Source organism: Candoia aspera, chromosome 1, assembly GCF_035149785.1.
Source record: "Candoia aspera isolate rCanAsp1 chromosome 1, rCanAsp1.hap2, whole genome shotgun sequence".
Classification (NCBI taxonomy): Eukaryota; Metazoa; Chordata; class Lepidosauria; order Squamata; family Boidae; genus Candoia; species Candoia aspera.
In genome coordinates, this window is record NC_086153.1 from 314,554,740 (window position 1) to 314,571,653 (window position 16,914).

Below are 16,914 nucleotides of genomic sequence, written 5' to 3' on the forward strand. Positions count from 1 at the left end.
GACAAACAGCAGTTTAGTCCTGCTGAGATTCAACTTCAGTGTGTGTCTTCCTATACATATCACTACAGCTTCTAGTCACTGGGTCAAGATGTCCACTGCATCATTGGCTTGGCCTGGTGATTTGCCGCATCTCTGGGTATCATCAGCATACTGATGATATTTCACTCCAAACCAACAGATTACTTTTCTTGGTGGCTTTGTATAAATGTTAAACAATAAGGGAGAGTGAGAGAAGAACCCTGTGTAAAGGACTGATACCCTGTAGTATGTAGCAAGTAGACCTGTTCTCTTACCACAACCAGAACAACTCAAGGAGTAGAGCCAGTGTGACCCAGTGCCCCCAACTCCCAGTCATAGCAGTCAGTCCAGAAGGATACAGTGATCAATTGATTGTATCCAGTGCTGCCAAGAGATCCAAAAGGAGCAGGAGAGATGCGTTCTTCCGTATGGGAAATCTATACATCTGATTCTCTGGCTGAAACTTGACAGAAGGTACTCAGACACAGGATATGGCATGGCTAAGAATCTTTACTGCATGCCAAAACGGTGCCCCTTTAAGCAGTTGATTGCCTTCTGTCAATATGAGAATATGGCTGCTTCGTATACCCCCTATAGATTATAGCTGGTGCTGCTTTTTCCTACCTTTCCCACAGCTTGATGGACACTTGCCTTGCATTTTTTTAGGCTTGGTGCTAGTTCACTGTAGGCTGTTGACATATCTGGAATTCTAGCTCTAGGATCCTCTAGCTCTCAACATGGCTCCCACAATATATAAGTGAAATAATGCATTCTTGCTCATGATAGCAACTGTAATATATTGCATTTAACAGTGAATACATGGTACTGCAGCTAATAGCCTAGATGGTTTAATACTCCATGAATGTATAAAGCTGTCCAGTCAGTACCTTGTGCTAGAAAGTTCCATTGTTTAAACATATACAGTACTGTGAAAAGACAAAAAACATGAGAACTATACTGTATTTGCCTGATATTCTGTTCTGTTCACATAGCAACTGGTCAGATACCAATAGGAAGCCCACAGATGGCACAAATTCCATTCAGTTTGATGGGTATGAACAACTTGTGGCAAATTCTGTAGCTTGAGAATATGTGAAGAAATACTTCCTTTTATCTTTCCCGAATCTCCCATCATCGTTTCATCTTATTATCCCAGGCACTAGCATTACGAAAGGAGACAGAAAAGTCTCCTCCTCTATTTCTATTACACTCTATTGCAGAATTGATAACGCATATCTTAACATGAATTTGACCTGTGAATGTGAAAATTGGAGCATGGATGCTTATTTGAGAAACATCAGAATGATACTAGAAGTAACATTTAGATCAGAAGATCTTTTTTCATTGATGTTCAAAGTTGCTGTGAATTGGGCAACTTTATAAATCTACAATACAAATAAAATAGATATACTGTATGTATGCTATTGCTGACAGTGTAATTTCAGTTGTGTGCTATGTGCTGTTCCACACTGTTAAGGTGCAACAGCATGCTCTATTCATCAGAGCAACTTCTTGTTAAGAGCTCACTTGCATTGTTTGCTGTTGTGGCACAATTGTGCATTTTATAGCAAACAGTAATACGGGTGATAGTACAAGTAAGACCATCTAAATGATGGAAAGACAAGTCTTAGTGCAGTTGCCATTTTGAGCAGCACATTCTTAGTCCTTTCCTTTAAGGAGAAAGTGCAGGAGATGAGAAAAAGGGAGATACAGGTGCTTGGTCAAAAAGAGATGTGTGTTGCATAAGAGCATCAGTATAGTTGAAAGCACACCCTTTGGGTTCAGAGTCTTTGGCATCGGTTTTATATGAAACCTCCAGCCCTTTCCTTACAGAAGCATTGATGCTGGGATGGAGAATTGGGTATTAAAGTGAAAAAATAAGGGCCTAAAATGATCAAGGTTTTTGAAAGAAGGGATGCTGTCAGAAATGCTTGTATTCAGGAGAGCAATTTCCAGTAGCTTTGCTCCATCTTACTTTTTTCCACTTAAATTTTCATGCTTTACTTGCCTTCTTAATGCCCTGTCACTGTCATGAGTACTGATGGCGAGCAGGAGGGGGCCTCTATCCAGGGGGGAAAACGCATGCGTAGTACTGAGGAGTTAAGCAGCCATTCAAAGAGACACAGATCAGGCCCGCCTTGACTTTTGGGGTTTATATGTCTGGGTTTTTCCCACGCTTATTCAGTTTGTTAGGATTCTGTTTATGTAGCAGTAATAAACACTAGAGAACTACTCCTCGTCTCAGCGTGGTTCCTGGCTGTTAGGACAGTCACTTTCTCTTACTAAGAACATTAGTGGAATGTTAGAATGGTTAGTTCTCTGTCATTTTTTTTTAAACTGTAAGACTCCGAGTACTATCAGCCCTGGTTTAGATTTTCATGCAATATGTCTATTCTTATGTTTGCCTGGTAAGGGAATTTATTTATTTGTCAGATTTCTTTGACACCCATCTTGTAATAACAACTCTTTGGGGAGAATTGTCTCCCCAAAAGCCTTTCCAGATCTCCATTAAACCACTTGTATTAACTTTGCAGCTTAAATTTAGTTTCCCATTCTAACACAAGAATAATCTTATTCTGTAAATGGTGCAAAATTTGGAAAGATACTGGAGATGCTGTACTAACAGTATTTAGTGCACCATTAATTTATCAAGAAAAATAGATTAAGCAGACAGTTTTCTACCACTAAACAGCTAGTATGTTACATTGCTTTATGTATTCGGTATATACATCTTTGCATTGTAGAGCTGATGGAAACATGTATAATCTCCAGCCTCCAATGCAACACCTGTGGTGCATGACTCTATCTGGATTGGGGCCATTAGCTTTGGTGCTAAGCTACAATGGGCTATGTTCATATAACTCACTTAACCAAAAACAGCCACATTATGTCTTAGCATGAATGTGAACTAATGTGAACTTAGTACTTCATGATCAGCAGTTGTAATTGTGTCTCATATGTGACATTTCTTCTTCGTCTGGACCTGAGTTCAGACATTTAATTTCATTGTTTATATGGTTAAAAGTTGTCCCATTCCTGTACAAGAAGAGCAAGTCTCACCAGGGACATGCAAGAGAACTACAAGGTTTGCAGAACTACAATCCAAACAGAGTTTGGGACAATATTGATGGCAAGCTGACCCATAATATCTATACAGTAATTCTCTTGGAATTCTTTATAACTCTTTTTGAAGACAGAAACAACTTTTATGCTCCGTAATTTATCAAAGATAACAGAAAGGGACTCTGAGATGATATCTGCAAACTCCTTCAAGACTCTCAGATGTAATGGTTCAGTCTTCGAAACTTAAATTCATTAATAACAACAAGGGGCTCCTTAAGTATCTCTTTATTTACCTTGGATTGCTGTTCCCTCCTTTTTGCTTCTACTACTAAGTTGTGTGCTTGGTAGAGTACTGTATAATTGCTTAAAATATAGTAAACCTTATTTAATATGCTAAAGTATTAAAATAAATAAATTGTGGCTAAGAAATATCCCCTTGCAGTTTCTTAAAAGAGTACACGAGGGAGTTGCACACTTCTGAAGTAATATAATACTGAACGCAAGACTGGAAAAGGCAAAAGCAGAATTCCTGCTGATTCATTATTAAAGTTTTCAGTAAAAACATCATAGAGTTCTGTTAATGCTTGCAATAAATTTTTCATCCACAGTTGTTCTGCTGAAATTCTTCACATGTTGCTCTAATGCAACCTTCCTGAATTTAAGGGACTCTAGATGAGTGTTTTTGGACATATTTATTTTATTTTATTTTCATCCTGCCTTTATTATTTTTCTAAATAACTCAAGGCGGCGAACATGTTAGTTGAAGGATCGTGGGAACTGTATCCCAAAACATATGGAGGGACCCAGCTTTGTGAAGATTGCTGTAATACTTGCCTGCTACTTCAGAGATTATTTCAATTGGTCTTACGCATTTTTAATTTTTTTCCTTTTATACTCAGTGTCCTAGGACATTTTGTTTAAAAAATTAGTTTTTTCATGGACAGAAACAGTGGAATCAGAAGACTGTGCCCGTAACTAATTATGCATCTTTGTAAAATTATTTTTTGGTGGTACTCAGGGATTATCAGTCAGATTTTTTATGATAAGTTTCCATTTTAACACAACTTTTTTACTTCTAGGACACCTGTACAGCAAAATGCTGGAGTGGAATATGTAAAAAGATACAGGCAATTGGAGGCAGAAGAACTTGATGCAGCAGGTACCAGTTGGTCTTCCTGTAAACCAGGTAATTTTTCCCCACTTACTCCCTTATCTTAGAAAGCCCCCTCCAATCATGAATTGATCACACATACAGACAGTGAATGTGGCATTTGGTAAACATTGGAATGAGAGCTTGTATTTGAAGGAATGGCTCGTTTTTTCACTAATTTCAGCTATTGACAGCTATACTTCTTGGCTGCTTTTTGGTTAAGATCAAGTGTAGATAACCTAGTATTACTTATTTATGTATTTGATTTATATCCCATCTTTTTTGTACAGGAGCTCAAGGCAGCATACATAATGCTCTTTCCTCTTGTTTTTCTCCACAACTACCACCTTATGAAGAAGGGTTGGACTGAGAGAGAGTGGTTGGCCCAAAGTCACCCATTGAGTTGAGGATGGACTAGAATCGGCTGTCCCCATTCCTAGTTCAGTGTGCTTCCAAATAAGTTGCAAATAAGTTGCATGGAAACAATGGAGGGAGAAGGGTATGTTTTTGTTTCCTCCTTGCAAGTGCCCCAAAGATACCTGGTTAGTCATTATGAAGAACAATATGCTGGATTGATTGGGCCTGCCTGATCCAGCAGGGCTGTTAGGTTCTCAAATTGGTGTACCCATTTTCATCTTTATAATTTCTGAACCTCTCCCCAGAAATGGTCCATGGCTCTCTCATTTTTGTAGTGTAGTTGTTTATGTGCCATGCAAAGCCTAATGTATCCTTGAACTGATAGAAGTTGATTTATTTACCTTTTATTCACATAAACAAATAGGAGTTTTATTTGTTTATTCACATACATTTGAATTCTAGCAATTCCAGGTGGCTTAGAAGATACGAAACTAAAATCACCCATAAAATCATGATAGAACAATTCCCAATAAAAAAACATTCCTGTATACACTCGCCTATAAGCCCATCTGTGGATAAGCTGACCCTCGAATGTTTAACCCAAATACCATGAAAAATACACTGCCCACAGATAAGCTGACCCTCAAAATTTTCGTATGTTTTAATTTTCCCAGTTGGCTTATCTGTTGGTGGTGCATTTTTCATGTATTTGGGTTAAACATTTGAGGGTTGGCTTATCCACAGATAGGCTTGTCTGCGAGAACATATGGACTATATAGGTACTTTTAAAAAGTATTGCTGTATATACTCGCAGATAAGCCCATCCCTGGATAAGCCAAACCCAATTTTGGGGGTGTATTTTGGCACCTAAAATTCTTGGCTTACCCATGAATATATATAGTAAATACTGTTAATGGAAACCATTGCTACTGTTAGTAAGATCTTCTTGCTCAAATGATCTCCTGAAGAGGATTGTCTTCACTATAAGGATAGAGGCACATCTGACCTTAGGGGACATGTTCTGGGAGCTGCCATCAGGACTATCATCTAGGTCCCAACCCCCCTGAACTCTCTCAGGTTAGGCATGCAGAGCATTCTCTCTCTGCTATAGGTGGGCTGATTCCACCTGGAAAAGATGGTCCTGAAGGATACAAGGGCCAAGGCGTAAAGTGCTTCATAGGTAACCACCAGCATCTTGAATTGAACCCAGAAGCCGCCTGGCAACCAATGCAGCTCCTGCAAAACAGGTTTTACAGTATTTTGTTGAATTAGAGGTAATCCTTGGTTAACGATCACTTGTTCAGCGACCATTTGAAGTTACAGCAGCACTGAATGAATGGTGGCTATGACTGGTCCTCAAAGTTCCAGCCGTCCCAGCACCCCTGTGATCACGTGATTATGATCTGGGCACTTGGCAACTGGCTCGCATTTAACGACAGTTGCAGCATCCTGCAGTCATGTGATCGCAATTTGTGACCTTCCCTGCTGACTTCCCACAAGCAAAGTCAATGGGGAAGCCGGCAGGGAAGTTCGCAAGTTGCTCGGGTAAGTCTCCCCCACACCTGCACCTTCCCTGAGCATCGTTGCGTTCACGCCATGCCTCATGGCTACTCATGCACTCTCCCTCACCTGGCAGCAGCCACCCCAAGGCCCGCTGCGCTTGCAACGCACCTCTCTGCCACTCGCACACCCTTTCCCACCCAACAGCAGCTGCTACTCCAAGCCCCGTCACATTTACGCCATGCCTCCTGTGCATCCTCTCCCACCTGGCAGCAGCTACCTCAAGCCCTGCTGTGCTTGTGTGGTGCCTCCTCAGCCACCTACACACACCCTTGCTCCCTCTCCCACCTGGCAGCAGCGATTTACTTGACTGCCAGCTTGCTTGTGAGCCACCTGGGACTTGCAACTTCCTGCCGGCTTCCCCACTGACTTTGGTTGTTGGAAACTGGCAGGAAGTTGCGAGGAGGTGCTTGCTTAACGACCCACAACCCGCTCTTAACAATGGCAATGGAGACTACAGGGATTGTTGTCACTAAGTGATGCAGTCACATGACATCGCACTTTATGATCACATCGCTTAGCAACAGAAATTCCAGTCCCAATTGCTATTGTAACTTGAGTACTACCTGTAACTAACACTGATCAGCAAGCAGACAGCTGCATTCTGTGTCAGGCTGCAAATCTGGAGTCCTCTGCAAGGACAGCCCCATATAAAGTGAATTGTAGTCATCTAATGGAGATGACAAGGATGTGCAACCCAACTTCCTGCTGGTTCTTTTTACTGAGGAAGCTTACTAGTTACCATTTTTCCATTTTACCATTCCGTAGGCTACATTAACACAATACACTGAATCACAAACTAAACAATCTTACTTTATTTTAACAGAGCTAGGAAATTATAATAAATATTTTGGGGCTATACTTGAATGATATGTCTCAGAGATGTCTCTCCATTTAATTAAGGTAGTTAATTAATGCATTAGCTGTACTTCCAGCGACATGAGCTATTTATAGATTTAAAAAATACCCAACTCCCAATGACTCTGAATACTTTACACTATAAAAACTAGAATAGTAATTAAAAAACAAAATATTAAATAAAACCATTTAATATTTTAGACAACTTGAAACATTGATGCTACTTATAGGGCTGAAGTAGATGAAATACTGATGAGTACAAGCTAGGTAAGAATCTTGTGTATATAGGAATATAGAAAAGGAAATAAAGCAAGGTATATCTTAAGAGGGAAATTCCAGTGGTGAGTATCAGGAAAAAGGGAAGTGTTTGGCAACATAAATATTTATAAATGATGTCACCTTTTTTGCTATGTGTTGTTATAAAGGGATTGGATAGAGGGTGGAGCTTTATTATATTACAATTATTAATAGTGTTTATTGGAATAAAGTGGTGCCTTGGGAACCATTTCTGAAGAAGCTGCAGATTAAAATGTGTTTTAGCTTTAACTCGACAGTAGTTGGGAATAAAATACTTTTAACTTCCTCCATTATTGTTATGCAAGGCATTGTCAAATTTCTGCTTGCGGTCCTGTTTGGAACTGGATTAAAAAATAAATTCAGCTTCCTAGTTACTACCCAACAAATTTCTAGGCATCTGTCAGTGAACTTCTGGGATTTTTCTAGCAGTGCTTGAAATATTTCTCCTAGCAGCTTGAGATATCTTCTAACTCAATTGGTCAAATTATACAGGGGTCTTGATGTTTCCATACTGACATCTCTGAATTTGCCAGAGGGTGGATACCAGCCATTTCTATAATGTTGTAACAAAATATATGAGGCTTTTCAGAAGAAATTTATATTTAAAAGTAGCCCAATGTTAATAGAAGCATTTTATTATCACTGTAACTCTTAACAACAAAAGAATAGCCTAATTTTAGTTACCATACTGTAGTAGTTATCTTAGTTATTAAACCCAGTTCACTTTTCTTAAACTTACTGCATCAGAACCAAGGAGATAGTTATGAGATTTGAAAGAAGCCAGGATCTTAAGTCTGTTTCAAACCATGGTTAAGATTCTGTCTTGTTCTAAACCTCTAGCTATTTGAACAAGATGGAAACAGTTAATGCAAGATACTCTGAGACCATGTACCTTCTCTCTATTCAATGTTGGTCAGACCACACCTGGAATATTTCACCAAGTTCTGAGCACTGTATTTTAGGAAGGTCATTGCTCATCTGGACATGCTCCAGTTTGTCAATTAGATGATAAGGGTAGAAGAGGAAGAACAAACTTAGGAGGAACAGTTGGAAGCATTGGATATGTTTAGCTGGAGAAAATTGTAGGGAGACATGATAGCTGTCTTCAGATGCTGGATGTCATGTGAAAGGGCAGAATTGTTCAGAGTTGTTCCAGAAGACAGTGCAAGAAATAAATGATTTAAGTTACAAGGAAGTAGATTGGTTGGAATACAGGTAGTCCTTGACTTATGACCATTTGTTCAGTGACTGCTCAAAGTTACGACGGCACTGAACGAAGGGATTTACAACCGATCCCTGAAGTTACAGCCATTGCAGTGCCCCTGAGTGATCACAATCTGGGTGCTTGGCAACCTGTTTGCACTTAGGATCAGTTGCCAAGCACCTGATGATCACACAATCACCATTTGGAACCTTCCCTGCCAGCTTCCCCAGAAAGTCATTGGGGAAGTTGGCAGGGAAGGTCTTAAGTCTCTGGGGTAAGTCTCCCCCACCTGCACACCCTCCCCAGCCCCTCTGCATTTGCACCATGCTGGCCACTCCCTCACCTCTGTGTACCTTTCCAACCCATGCCATACCCCCACACGCCCTCCCTGACCTGTGTGGCACCACTTGCGCCCTCCTGTGCACCTTTCCTGATTTGTGCCGAATCCCTGCACACCCTTACAGACCATTTCTTTGCTTTTCAACAGATCATTGAGAAATGAATGAATGTGAGAAAGTTACTGTACATTTGTTGATAAAAGAATTGAAGAGCTTGAATTGGGGAATGTTTTGCATGACTGGAGTTGAAGGCAGTAATTGTGAGGGCTGGAGCTGGTAAGGTGGGAGAAGGCTGAAAAAACAATTTCATGATCCCAGACTATTTAAAATTTGCTTTGGAAAGAAATAAGCAAAATGCATTGTTAAAATGTTTTGCAATCAAGAGTATAATTTGTAAACTGGAAAAAGGTAGTTATGTAAGTAAGCCAATGTAATGTCAAACATTATGAGAAATGAGGAGGATGGGATATTATTGTTGAATCCAACTACTCCTTCCTCCTCCTACATAAAAAGCCCAGGAAGACTGGGGATGAAAACTGAATCTGTTTTTTAAACCTATCTGAATGATTAAATATAATGCTCCTACAGAGTTCCATGGTGAGTAGGTTAACACATTGAACCAAAACATGGTTTAACTACAGCCAGTTGAATAAATCACAGATGATTGCACCATACAACATGCTAAGCTATACAGATACTTGGAGGACCCTTATGAAGTGGTGACATTTTTGAGGAAATCTTTTTGGAAGAAGCTGCTGGTAATGCCTCATTTTCATGGAAGTGGAAGGGGGTCTGAGGCTGGAAAGTATTTTTTTTTTATCCTAAGGCCTATGCCTTGGAAGAGCCTTCCTCTAGAAGGTAGACTAGTTATTTTATCTATCTATCTATCTATCTATCTATCTATCAAATTTTTTTCACCGCCCATCTCCCCCACACGGGGGACTGTGGGCGGTTCACAATAAAAACAATTAAAATTTCAATAAAATCATAAATACCACCATTAATCAGCATAAAATGCAATAAAATCCAAGCCATGGCAGATCTAATTCAAACCATAAGGGCATAAAACTGGTCCCCGCAGAACTAGGGAATCAGCCAGCCTCAAGAATGGCTCTTCCCCTCCCTATTCCAGGCAAGGCAGCAAAACCAGGTCTACAGCTGTTTTCTGAAGTCCAGGAGGGAGGGGGCTAACCTCACTTCTGGGGGAAGGATGTTCCAAAGGGCGGGAGCTGTTGCAGAGAAGGCCTGCCTCCTGGACCCCGCCAGATGGAATTCTCTTACAGATGGGGTCTGCAACATGCCCTCTCTGCACGATTGGGTGGGACGGGCTGATGTAATGTGGGTGAGATGGTCCTGTAGGTAACCTGGACCCATGCCATGTAGGGCTTTAAAGGTGATAACCAACACTTTGAATTGGACCCGGAAGCAAACTGAAACCCAATGCAGCTCTCACAGTAAGGGTGTTATGTGTGCTGATCTCAGAGCACTCATCACTGTTCGTGCGGCCACATTTTGAACCAACTGAAACTTCTGGATACTCTTCAAGGGTAGCCCCATGTAGAACATGTTGCAGTAGTCTATATGGGAGATGACCAGGGCGTGAGTGACAGTTCAAAGGGCCTCTCGCTCCAGGAAGGGGCGTAACTGGCACCCAACATGAAGTTGTGCAAAGGCCCTTCTGGCCACAACTGCTACCTGCTCTTTGAGCAGGAGTCGTGAGTCCAAGAGGACCCCCAAGTTATGCACTGAGTCTGTCTGGGGCAGTGCAACCCCATCCAGAACTAAAGATGGCAAATTCCTAGGAGCTGAGGGGCCATTAACCCACAGCCAATCTGTCTTACCAGGGTTCAGCTGAAGCCTGTTGTTCCCAGTCCAGACTCCAAGAGCCCCCAAGGCACCTGGAAAGGGCAGCCACAGCATCACTTACTTCCTCCGGGATGGAGATGTATAACTGAGTATCATCAGCATAATGATGATACCTCACCCCATGGGGACGGATGATCTCACCCAGGGGTTTCATGTAGATGTTAAATAGGAGGGGAGAGAGTACTGAACCTTGCGGCACTCCACAGAGGAGGGGCCGTGGGCCCGACCTCTCCTCCCCTACTAACACCGGCTGGGACCGGCCCTGGAGGAAGGAGGTGAACCAGCGTAAAACTACGTCACCCACCCCCAACTCCCTGAGCCGACCCAACAGGATACCATGGTTGATGGTATTGAAGGCGGCTGAGAGATCAAGGAGAGCTAGGATGGATGCGCTGCCACCATCCTGCTCCTGCCAGAGGTCATCCATAAGTGTGACCAATGCTGTTTCCGTTCCATATCCAGGACTGAAACCTGACTGAAAGGGGTCTAGATAATCCACTTCCTCCAGGATCCTCTGGAGCTGCGATGCCACCACCTTCTCAACCACCTTCCCCATAAAGGGGAGGTGGGAGACTGGATGAAAATTATCCAGTATAGTAGTGCCCAGCGATGGTTTCCTGAGGAGGCGGTGCACCAGCGCCTCCTTAAAGGCCGCCGGAAACACCCCCTCCTGCAAGGATGTATTTACCATCGACTTGACCCAACCACACATCACCTCCTGAGCTGCCTTCACCAGCCAGGAGGGACATGGATCTAATTGACAGGTGGTGGCATTTACAGTCTGGAGAATCTTGTCCGCTTCCTCAGGTCCAACAGGATGAAACTGTTCCCAGATAACTGGGTAAGTACGTTCCCCAGGCATCTCCACAGACCGTGTCTCACGCTTGCAGTCCTACTTAGAGCAAATCTGAGCGATTTTATCCTGCAGATGCTCCGAAAATTCCTCCGCACAGCCCTGTAGATGATTTTCCGGACCCCCTTTCCCCAACAAGGATCAGGTTATCCCAAACAGGGCCTCCGGGCAGCATTCTGCGGATGCAATAAGAGCAGAGAAGTACTGACGTTTCGCCGCTCTTACCACCACAAGGTAGCCCTTAATCGCGGCTCTAGCTTGTGTCTGGTCAGGTTCAGTCTTTGTCTTTCTCCAGTGGCGCTCCAGGTGTCTCTTAATCCTCTTCAGAACCCTCAGCTCCTCCGTGAACCATGGGGAGTGTCAGGTTCAATGGGATAAGAGAGGCAACACAGGCACAATCCTGTCCAAGGCCCTTGTCGCCTCCCTATTCCAGGCAGCGGCCAGGGCCTCCGCTGGACCGCGCAGCAAGTCCTCGGGTATAACCCCCAGCTCCCTCTGGAACTGCACTAGGTCCATTAGTTGCCGGGGGCAGGCCGATCGAATAGGTCCTGCCTCCCTGCGGAGGGGGGTGGCATAGGAGAAACTCAGGGCCACCAGGGCGTGATCTGGCCATGACAAAGGGGAAAGATGTAACTCTCCCCTCAGATCACGTTGCCACTGCTCCGACAAGAAAACTAAGTCTGGTGTGAGGCCACTGCTTCAAGATGGGTCCCGAATAATCTGAGTCAGGCCCATGGTGTAATGGTTGCCTATTCTAAAATACCATCAGACTCATGAGTTGGAATTCAAAGATACCTGATTTATTAAAGAATAGTATGCATGCATGCTATATGCCAGCAAATTTGGAAAACACAAGAATGGCCATCAGACTGGAAAAAATCAACTTATATCCCCATACCAAAAAAGGGAAACACTAAAGAATGTTCAAACTATCGAACAGTGGCACTCATTTCACATGCCAGTAAGGTAATGCTCAAGATCCTGCAAGGTAGACTTCAGCAGTTCATGGAGCGAGAATTGCCAGACGTACAAGCTGGGTTTAGAAAAGGCAGAGGAACTAGAGACCAAATTGCCAATATCCGCTGGATAATGGAAAAAGCCAGGGAGTTTCAGAAAAACATCTATTTCTGTTTTATTGACTATTCTAAAGCCTTTGACTGTGTGGACCATAACAAATTGTGGCAAGTTCTTAGTGGTATCGGGATACCAAGTCATCTTGTCTGCCTCCTGAAGAATCTGTATAACGACCAAGTAGCAACAGTAAGAACAGACCACGGAACAACAGACTGGTTTAAGATTGGGAAAGGAGTACGGCAGGGCTGTATCCTCTCACCCTACCTATTCAACTTGTACGCAGAACACATCATGCGACAAGCTGGCCTTGAGGAATCCAAGGCTGGAGTTAAAATCTCTGGAAGAAACATTAACAATCTCAGATATGCAGATGATACCACTTTGATGGCTGAAAGCGAAGAGGAACTGAGGAGCCTTATGATGAAGGTGAAAGAAGAAAGTGCAAAAGCTGGTTTGCAGCTAAACCTCAAAAAAGCCAAGATTATGGCAACCAGCTTGATTGATAACTGGCAAATAGAGGGAGAAAACATAGAGGCAGTGAAAGACTTTGTATTCCTAGGTGCAAAGATTACTGCAGATGCTGACTGCAGTCAGGAAATCAGAAGACGCTTAATCCTTGGGAGAAGAGCAATGACAAATCTCGATAAAATAGTTAAGAGCAGAGACATCACACTGACAACAAAGGTCCGCATAGTTAAAGCAATGGTGTTCCCCGTAGTAACATATGGCTGCGAGAGCTGGACCGTAAGGAAGGCTGAGCGAAGGAAGATCGATGCTTTTGAACTGTGGTGTTGGAGGAAAATTCTGAGAGTGCCTTGGACTGCAAGAAGATCAAACCAGTCCATCCTCCAGGAAATAAAGCCAGACTGCTCACTTGAGGGAATGATATTAAAGGCCAAACTGAAATACTTTGGCCACATAATGAGAAGACAGGACACCCTGGAGAAGATGCTGATGCTAGGGAGAGTGGAAGGCAAAAGGAAGAGGGGCCGACCAAGGGCAAGGTGGATGGATGATATTCTAGAGGTGACGGAATCGTCCCTGAGGGAGCTGAGGGTGTTGACGACCGACAGGAAGCTCTGGCGTGGGCTGGTCCATGAAGTCACGAAGAGTCGGAAGCGACTAAACGAATAAACAACAAAGTATGCAGGATCACAGAGAAAGCTGAGAATGATGAAAGTGCGCCAAATTCAAACTAAAAAGCCTTGGTGCAAATGAAATCCCTCCCCCCCGTAGAATCTTCTCAAGTTCACAATCCCAGGTGCTCCTAACGGTTTCTGATGGTCTGCGGGAAAAGTCCTTGAACAGAGAAAATAACCCAAACACATTCCATTGTACTGATTTCACATACAGAGCTTGGTACAAGGTCTCACAGCAGCTCCCTCCCAAACAGAAACGCGCATCAGCACCATGGCATGTGAAACGTTACAATGTATAACCTACATTGAATCAGTGAACATGACACGTGGCCTCCATGGTGGCCATGAACTCCCAGGCTGCCTCCGAGGCCTGCCCCAGGGATGGCAGATTGAAGTCCCCCAGAACCATAAGTCTGGGGAACTCCACCGCCAAACCCAAGACACCCTCCAGCAGCTCAGGCAGGGAGGTTGCCATGCAGCAGGGAGGCTGGTACAGCAGCAACACTCCCAACTGCTCTCAGGCACCCAACTTGAAGAACAGGGTCTCACGACCAGTTACTTGTGGAGCAGGACCCCTGAAGGCCACCAGAGACTCTCTGATGACGACTGCCACCCCTCCCCCCTGCTCTGGCATCTTGGCTGGTGCCACACCCAAAACCTGACCAGGCACATCTCTGACAAAGCCACCACTCCTTCAGGGCCCAGCCAGGTTTCGGTAATACACGCCAGGTCTGCCCCCTCCTCCATGATCAGGTCACATATGAGGGGGGCCTTGTTGTTATCTGACCTGGCGTTAAGAAGCAGCAGCCAGAGGCCAGGGCCCCCAAAGGACTGCTGTCCAGGGCCTAGGTTTAAGTGCAGAGGGTCGGAACACACTACAGGTAACAAACACCTGGGGCATCTTCCTCTATGATGATTCACCCTCCGGCTTCCATCATAACATCCCCTGCCTGTCACCACCTCGATAAAGTGTCCCGCCCTACCTTCCCCAGGATCTTCCAGTCCAGTTGCCTCCAATCCTGAACCTCTAAAGTTCCTGGTTTGAAATAGGAATCCCTCCATCCTTTCACACAACCATGCACACATAACAACAACCTCAAGGGGATGGTGGGCCCCCAGTGCACCAGCTCTAGCTCTCGGCGCTGGTAGGCCCAACCACCACCCATAGACTCACTATGCCCCCTGCGCTTCTCTCACTGGACAACGGGGGGCATCACATCCGCTACCCCCCACCCCGTCTCACACTTGGGGTGAGTTCTCTAACACACTGCATTCACACCTGGACTCCCCCTCATCTCTCACACATGGGGGGATTCAGCATTCACATTGGAGGGACCCTATTAATCCTTGCCGGATCTAACTATTGAAAGAATTAGGAGGATTGGGAGGGGATAGCCAAGCCAAGCTGTAATTCAGGTCTCATGTCCTACAGCGTCCAGCTACTCCAAAAATCTCCAGTCTAAGAGTCAAAGGCCTCCAACAATCCCGCCTCCCCACAGCGTTGTCGCTGGTATGGAGGACTAGAGATCTCAAGAAGTCCCTCCATAAAACCAGCTGTCCAAAGGATCCTAAGCAGCACCCCCAGGGGGTGCCTGGCCAGACAGACTTCCCTCGTCTCCAACAGTGGTCTGCAGATCTGCCACCACCTCCGGAACTCACTTCCCTGCTACGCCAGGCCTGTCTATTGCGCCGGGATTCCCCAGGGGCCCGTCCCTGCATTGGGGTTGATCTTCCACCCAGGAATTCGCCAGGGCTTACTCGCGATGCGTGGGGCCTGCCTGCTATGCCAAGGGTTGAATCGGACCACCACCTCATGCTGGGGCCAATCTACTATGCTGGGGTCGCTAGTTATGGTCTTCTGGAGGCTAGTGAAGGCTGAACTCATCCAGAGGGCTTTGAGGATATGTTTGTTTGCCATCATTATTAAGTTTTTGTTTTGTACAGCTAGCACTCTGATTGGCTTTTATGAGTTCTTCTGAGGCTTTGGTGTTACTAGGGTTTGTGAGTTATTAATTCATTTTTGTTACTGTGGATGTTATTTTCCTTTACTATGGACATTTTATTGTATTTTATATTGTAAGCTGCTGGAATCCTGAATGATTGGGCACCATACAAATAATCATAATCATAATAATTAAATTTCCAAACAACACAAGTCAAAGATTGGATTCTTTTATTTGTTCTTTGTACTGTCTTATTCTTAGAAGATAATAATAATTTATTAACCACAATCACTGAGTCCACACACCACATTAAGAATAAAGCAGATAAATCACATTACAGCTTAATATGTTGTATAAACTAGGTCATCTGTTACCTCTCTAAATTCATAATTTCAGGTGCTTGAAAGAAACAGCAAAATGTGGTGCATATGAATGACCAGGAATTTCCAGTTAGAGCCAGTATCCATGAATTTTGATTGACCAGACTTGACTTGCTAGGTTACTGAGATACCACTGTTTGCTTTCATTTCTTTTCATCCCTTTTCATGATGCCTGCCTGAAGCAGGTTGTTTCATCTTTTCTTAGAATTAGAAAACAGGCAGCCATGCAGCAAATGCATTTCTGATCTCTTCATTTGTGTCTCCAGGAACACCTCACCATGACTCTACTCTTGTGACTTGCATACCAGATGGCAATTACAAATACCCTGATTTGCCCATCTCAGGATACAAGGAAGAGGTTACCTACTTACTTTTAAATCATAGTTTAAGTTACAACTGTCATGTCTTCCTTCCTCCCTGCCCCATGCCCATACTTTTCTTTGTTTTGTCCATTAATGGTTTTTGTGATGCTGAGTTAACTTTATTTTTCAGTCTTTCAAGCTTGTCTCTGTATATGTAAGTTTATATTGGGTTAACTGGGTTTGTTGTTCACCCTATTCTGAATGGGAAATTCACTGTCTCTCAAGGTAACAAGTGCATAGCCGTGCTGCTAAATATGCTACTTACTTTGTAAATTCAAGAGATGTTTGTGGCCTGAAGTCCTTTTCTTCAGCAATGTTGATGTGCCAGTTGTAATCCTATCTTGGGTTTGGATGGTGTTGCTACAGTCATTCATACTTCAATAATGTCTCAGTGGAATTATTCAGAAACATGGGAGTTACTGTGGAAAAAGATCTGCAGTCCTTGCAATAAG

The 16,914-nt window shown here is 43.6% G+C and overlaps 1 protein-coding gene across 1 annotated transcript in view; it reads left to right on the plus strand.

The window, feature by feature from the left end:
• TDRD9 (tudor domain containing 9) overlaps positions 1 to 16,914 on the plus strand; it is a 94,821-nt gene that overhangs the window by 14,056 nt on the left and 63,851 nt on the right. The window contains exons 4-5 of the mRNA XM_063290390.1: positions 4,161 to 4,267; positions 16,367 to 16,458. Of these exons, the coding sequence (XP_063146460.1) occupies positions 4,161 to 4,267; positions 16,367 to 16,458 (199 nt within the window). The remainder of the gene's footprint in view (positions 1 to 4,160; positions 4,268 to 16,366; positions 16,459 to 16,914) is intronic.